This window comes from Ixodes scapularis, unplaced genomic scaffold (genome assembly GCF_016920785.2).
Source record: "Ixodes scapularis isolate PalLabHiFi unplaced genomic scaffold, ASM1692078v2 ptg000146l_1___fragment_2___debris__unscaffolded, whole genome shotgun sequence".
Lineage (NCBI taxonomy): Eukaryota > Metazoa > Arthropoda > Arachnida > Ixodida > Ixodidae > Ixodes > Ixodes scapularis.
The window spans coordinates 66,516-72,067 of NW_024609922.1; the positions used below are offsets into that span (position 1 = coordinate 66,516).

Consider the following 5,552-nt stretch of genomic DNA (forward strand, 5'->3'; position numbering starts at 1 on the left):
GCCCGATTCAGACGGGGCTATTACACCCAGCAACAAGGCCCGCTTTACACGGGCCAATTTCACCCAGCAACTTTACATTGCAACACCAGCAAGACGGGCAGCCCGCGTTCACACACAGCAACCGAATTCCTACGACTCGCAATCATCATCATGAAATTTGATTTCTCTTGCACTATTTAGATGCACAATCGTATAAACAAAAAAAAACACAAAAAAACATGTTCGTATATCTTTAAATCGTGCTAAGAATACAAACTTATCTTCTTGAAAAAGTTCATTTCCAAAAACGATCCATTTCAAACCAGAACCAAGTCTTCAGTCGTCTTCATCACCACACCAGGGGTTTTGACGTGAAAATATCGCATTCCTGATTGGCTGCTGCCGCTTCAAACGTCTCCGAGTTGTCCGAGTTGCTCGTCCGCTTCGAGCCGGACCCGATTTCAGCATTTTTGTTGATCTAGGGAAATGTGGTGATGTGTAAAAGAGAAAGTTACGTTAGATCATATCACGCGAGTGCACTGATTGGGTAGCGGTTCCCATTGTTATAAAGTCAATAAAAGGCGAGCGATTGGGCCGATCGCTCGAGGACACGCTCAGGCCACAATCCAGAACGAACGTGTCCGTTGGCTTGCTCCTGCGGGATCTGATGTCGTCGGAGGAATTGCCGCTCCGAAATGACCGGCCTTCTCCCGGAACCCACACCGCAGCCCGGTGAGTCGGACCTCACGCATACAGCGATGTCCCGGCGAACCTGCCTTTAAGTGAACGGCACCTCATCACCCCGAAGACTAGCTGGCCAGCGCGCGGTCTTGTAATACTACATTTATGGCGACGAGAATTGTTCAAGGTTCGTGGTCTGACGGTCCTCCGCGTCTGCCGCTCTCCGCTGTCGATTCGGGCTTCGTTTTCCTACAGCCAACCGCCGTTTGGAACGTTAGGGTAGTCATCGGCTTGGGCACCCGGTAGCTATCCCGGCTCCCTACGTTGGTTTATTGTAGCGGTTTCAAGCCCCGAGCTCTTTGCTTTCATTTCGTTTTTCACCGTATTTTCTGTTTCGCGGCTTGCCGGCAGAATTCCCCTTTTGTCCTAAACACCGCGTAAGGGTGTGCGACTGCTAAGTGCTCTGTATACTGCAGCAACTGTGTGTAGCCGTTGGCTACGAGCATCTTTTGAGTCGCTCACCTATTTTCACAACTCACACTTTGAAGTCGTTATGGCACTTAGCTGCCGCAGTTTGTATGTGAGCTTCGATTACGGTGCTCGCACCTTTTCGACTCGCTTATCGTGACTGTGCGACTCGAGCTACGCAATTCTTGTTCTTGATTTGCGGTGCGGTGCTCAGAGGCTTTAAGCCAAAGTTTTTTTTCGGGGTTTACACGATTTTGGTTCTGTTTTGTAAATTAGCTGTAAGAGTCCGCGCTCTTTCATGTACAGTTGAGCGCATACTCTTGCTTTAACGATATATTCAAACAGACATCATGAATACTGAACAACGGCAGATAACGGTCGTTCAGTCCGCGGCGTTGCCACCGCCACCGCCGTTTCTCGCAGTTCCGGGACCGCCACCACAGGCCTGGCCGGCATGGAAAGAGACATTCATTTCATTCCTAAGTGCGGCGGGCCTCGTGGGTGTTGACCCGAAGAGAAAAAAACAGATTCTTTTTTCGTTGTTGGGCATTGAAGGGCAACGAATAGTGTCCGCATTTGGATTCACTAACCTTCCACACTCGGAACTTCTTGACGAGTTCGAGACCTTTTTAGCGGCCGTTGAGAGCCATTTTGTTTTTTCCGGATCTCTAGCGCTCGAGCGTAAGAAGCTCCGTCTTCGCGTTCAGCAGCCGGGAGAGAGTGTCACGGAATTCTTAGCGGCGTTACGCCATCAGCACGCGCTTTGCGCGTTTGAAGACGGGTCCGAGAACACGCGACTTTGTGATCTTTTCCTTGATGGTTTGATCTCGCGCCGTGTTCAGGATCGCATTCTTAGAGACTGCGTAGGTCGCCAGGTACCGACGCTCGAGCGCGCGATACAACTCGCGCTGCAGTTTGAGCAGCTGGCACGCACAGCAGAGCAGTACCATCAGCCACGTCAGGGGGAGCCCGTCGCCAGCTGTTCCACTGCACCCGTGCAGTATGTTGCTGGGCCCGAGACCGAACGAGTACAAGCGGCTGCTCGTCATAACAACCAATCTCCAGCACTCTTCTCGGGAGACGACTGTTTCAGTGAACATGAAGCAAGGTTCCCATCGTGGCCATGTGACCCCTGTCTGACCTGCTCCGAGGTCTCAACGGGGGCGTCCTGGGACAGCCCATGCTCTACGCCCGCCGGCGCGCCAGAGTAACATTCCTCATCGAGACCCGCCTCCTGCGAGAACGGGGCCGCAACGGGACAACTACTCATGTTGGTTTTGCTGCCGAAGGAATCACGCCAGGGAGAACTGCCCTGCACTCAACTCGCAGCGTTTCCAGTGCGGTAAAATCGGACTTTTTGCCGTCGTTTGTCGAAGCCCCGCGCCGCCGCCAGCCGCGGATGGTGAACGCCGGCGACCTGCACTTCCAAGTCGTGGCCGTGGACAGAACTCCGGACGCCCGCGGAGGCCTGGTCCGACCACTGCGTTCAACTATAACGTCACCATCGACGGGGATGCTCCCGTTCTGTCTTTGGAGTCACAGGACCGCAGCCTGTATGACGCCTTCATTGCTGACGTAAAGGTAAACGGCTTGCCTCTCCAGTTACTGATCGACACTGGTTCGCAGGTTTCAATTCTGAACGAAAAGATTTTTGAGCAACTCAACAAGACTAGAAAGATCCGCTTACGGAAGCCTACGAGACGGCTTATGCATTATCTGCATCAACCAATTCCTGTGTTGGGATGTTTCACGACTCAAGTCGTATTCAAAAACCGACACACGCCACTAGATTTTTACGTCATTCGTGGAGGACGTTCTCTACTTGGTATTGACGCCGTCAGAGAATTGAAACTTCGGCTATCAGGAGCTGAATTTGAATGTTTTCATCTGGATGCAGCTGACCCAGGCCAAACGCCACGCTCTGATGTGAAGCCGGCGGGTGACCGTCAGCGGCGCCCGTTCACCGTATCATCGCAGCGCTCAAGTCAGTTACGGGCAAATCTACCGAAGGCCCATGGCATTGGTCCACAACCTTCAGGCCAATCGTCAGTGCCACCAGGTACTAACGCAGCCCACCCTCAGTCAAGATCACCACTGGTCACCAGCGCCGCCCGATCACAGTTCCCAAGTACAGACAGCGTGGACGAGTTTTCCACGAAGGTGAAGCAGCCTGTGGTAAGCTGTACACAAGCTTCAAGCCCTCCTGTACAAGATACGTCAAAACTTCCACGCGGATTCGAGGAATTTGAGCATCTGTTAACATCAGAACTTGGCCTGCTAGGAAACCAGACACGCACTGTCAAGGTGCGCCAAAACGTACTATCGGGGAAAAATAAAATGCGAACAGAGGAGCGCGTGGCTCGCGGTATAGGCTGCGCCGCCTGGAAGTGAACCTAGGGGAGAGGGTGCGTGGCCTACTTCGATGTGTTCACGCCCCTCGATTGGCGCCCCCCAGCTTCGGCAGTGCGCCTCTCAGCGCTCTGAAAGCTGTCACCGCTATCTTTGCTTGCTCGGCGAGTGCGGCGAGCTTCTTTGCACCGCACGCGCTAAGCCAGCAAAGATAGCGGTGATAGCTTTCAGCGCACTAAGAGGCGCACTGCTGAAGGTTGGGGAACGCAGGGGGAGGGCGTGAACACGTTGGAGTAGGCCACGCAGCCTCGCTCCTAGGCTCACTTCCAGGCGGCGCAGCCTGTACCGCGAGCCACGGGCTCCTCTGTTCGCATTTCATTTTTCCCCGATACACTCCGTGCGACGCGACTGGCGCGCCGCCGCGCGGCCGGTACCGAAGGTAGGCAGTGAGCACCCCAGAGAAAACGAAACCGAAACCACGCCGGCGTACGTTGGTACGTGTTGAAGTCGGAGTGGTGCTGTTGCGCTGGGTTCACAGCATGAAGTGCTGCCCGAGCTGCGTCATTAAGTGCTTCAATATTTATGCGTCGTATCTCGTGGAGACAAAGTTTCACAGTTTTTCCCATCGCCGATGTTTTGTGGGACAGCGACAACGATGGAGCCGTGCCGTACGACGCGAGAAATTTGGTGTCCCGACCATGTCTGCCACTGTGTCGGCACGGCTGACATATTCTACACTGCCGCTTTGCGCTCAGCGTTTGTTTTCGTACCAGTAACGCCTACATGTGTCAGCGCCGATGGGACGAACTGAAATGCCCTCCCACACTCGCGGGTATGCAGTGCCGATTTCGTTGGAGGAATGCCCTCCAAAGAAGTTTCGTCCCCATCGTACGTGTCGATGATATTTCCGGACAAATATGGCACGCAAGCTGTACTTCATGAAGAAAGGTTTGAACGGTATAAAAAATGTGACAAATATAAATCTAAAGAAAACAACCATGAAACTCGGAATCACTGGAGAGTCGGCGTTTGAGTATGGAAGTTTATGTGGCGTGCTTTCTTTCTTGATAAGCCTCCTTTTGGATGTGGAAACACTGACACCCCGAGTTCTGTAGACAACAATTTTTTTTCTCGGCTTTAGAGCCACCTATCGCAAAGTGGTTCGAACTGGAAGTACCGCCCACTGGTCCCTTCCTACCTGTAAAGTGTGCACCTCCCACGATGAGTGGTATTTTCTGACAGCCTTTGACGGTCAAAGCCAGTTCCCATTTAGTTACGCCGCCCAAACTAAATTTCCACCTGGTTTCGCTATGCCAACTATTTTTGTTATAATAAGTGTTGTGCCAAGTGACGGTCATGTCAAAGTACCTGTGGGCCGAAAATCAGCACCTCGCACAACAGGTTATTACACAACAGCTGACCGCAAAAGCCCTTGGCGGCCAAACCGTGCGTTGGCCGACAACTTCGTTTTCTCGGCTTTGGAACCACCTTTCGTAAAGTTGTTTCGATTGGAAGTACAGTCCACTAGTCCATTCCTACCTCTCAAGACTCCACCTCCCCCGACCAGTAGTATTCTCTTGACAGCCTTTTCATGGTCAAAACCGGTTCCCATTGAGTTACGCCGCCCAAACCAAATTTTCACCTGGTTTCCCTGTGCCACCTTTTTTTTTTTTTTTTTTTGTATAATAAGTGCTGTGTCGTGTTACTGTCAAGTCCAAGCACATGTGTGCCCAACTCTGCACTATGCACAGCCCGCTATAACGCAACATTTTGGGTCCAATATTGGATATACCGTACAGCTGGGACCAGATCAACCAGCATGACCAGCATGCCCAGCTTGGCATGCTGGTCATGATGGTTGATCTGGTCCCAGCTTCAAACTGGGTTATTGCCCCAGCATGCCCAGCTTGGCATGCTGGTCATGCTGGTTGATCTGGTCCCAGCTTCAAACTGGGTTATTTGCCCCAGCATGCCCAGTTTGGCATGCTGGTCATGGTGGTTATACTGGTCATGCTGGTGGACTTCCCAACCAGTTTAAACTGTTTAAATAAATGCACAGGATAAACAAGCCAAGC

General features: G+C 52.3%; 1 protein-coding gene across 1 annotated transcript; it reads left to right on the forward strand.

Annotated features, from left to right (window-relative positions):
* The first annotated feature begins 1,456 nt into the window (after positions 1-1,456).
* Positions 1,457-2,339, forward strand: LOC115313635. The gene has a single exon (XM_040218514.1). It carries the CDS (start codon positions 1,479-1,481, stop codon positions 2,337-2,339), a length of 861 nt encoding a protein of 286 aa, XP_040074448.1. The 5' UTR covers positions 1,457-1,478.
* The last annotated feature ends 3,213 nt before the right edge of the window (positions 2,340-5,552 follow it).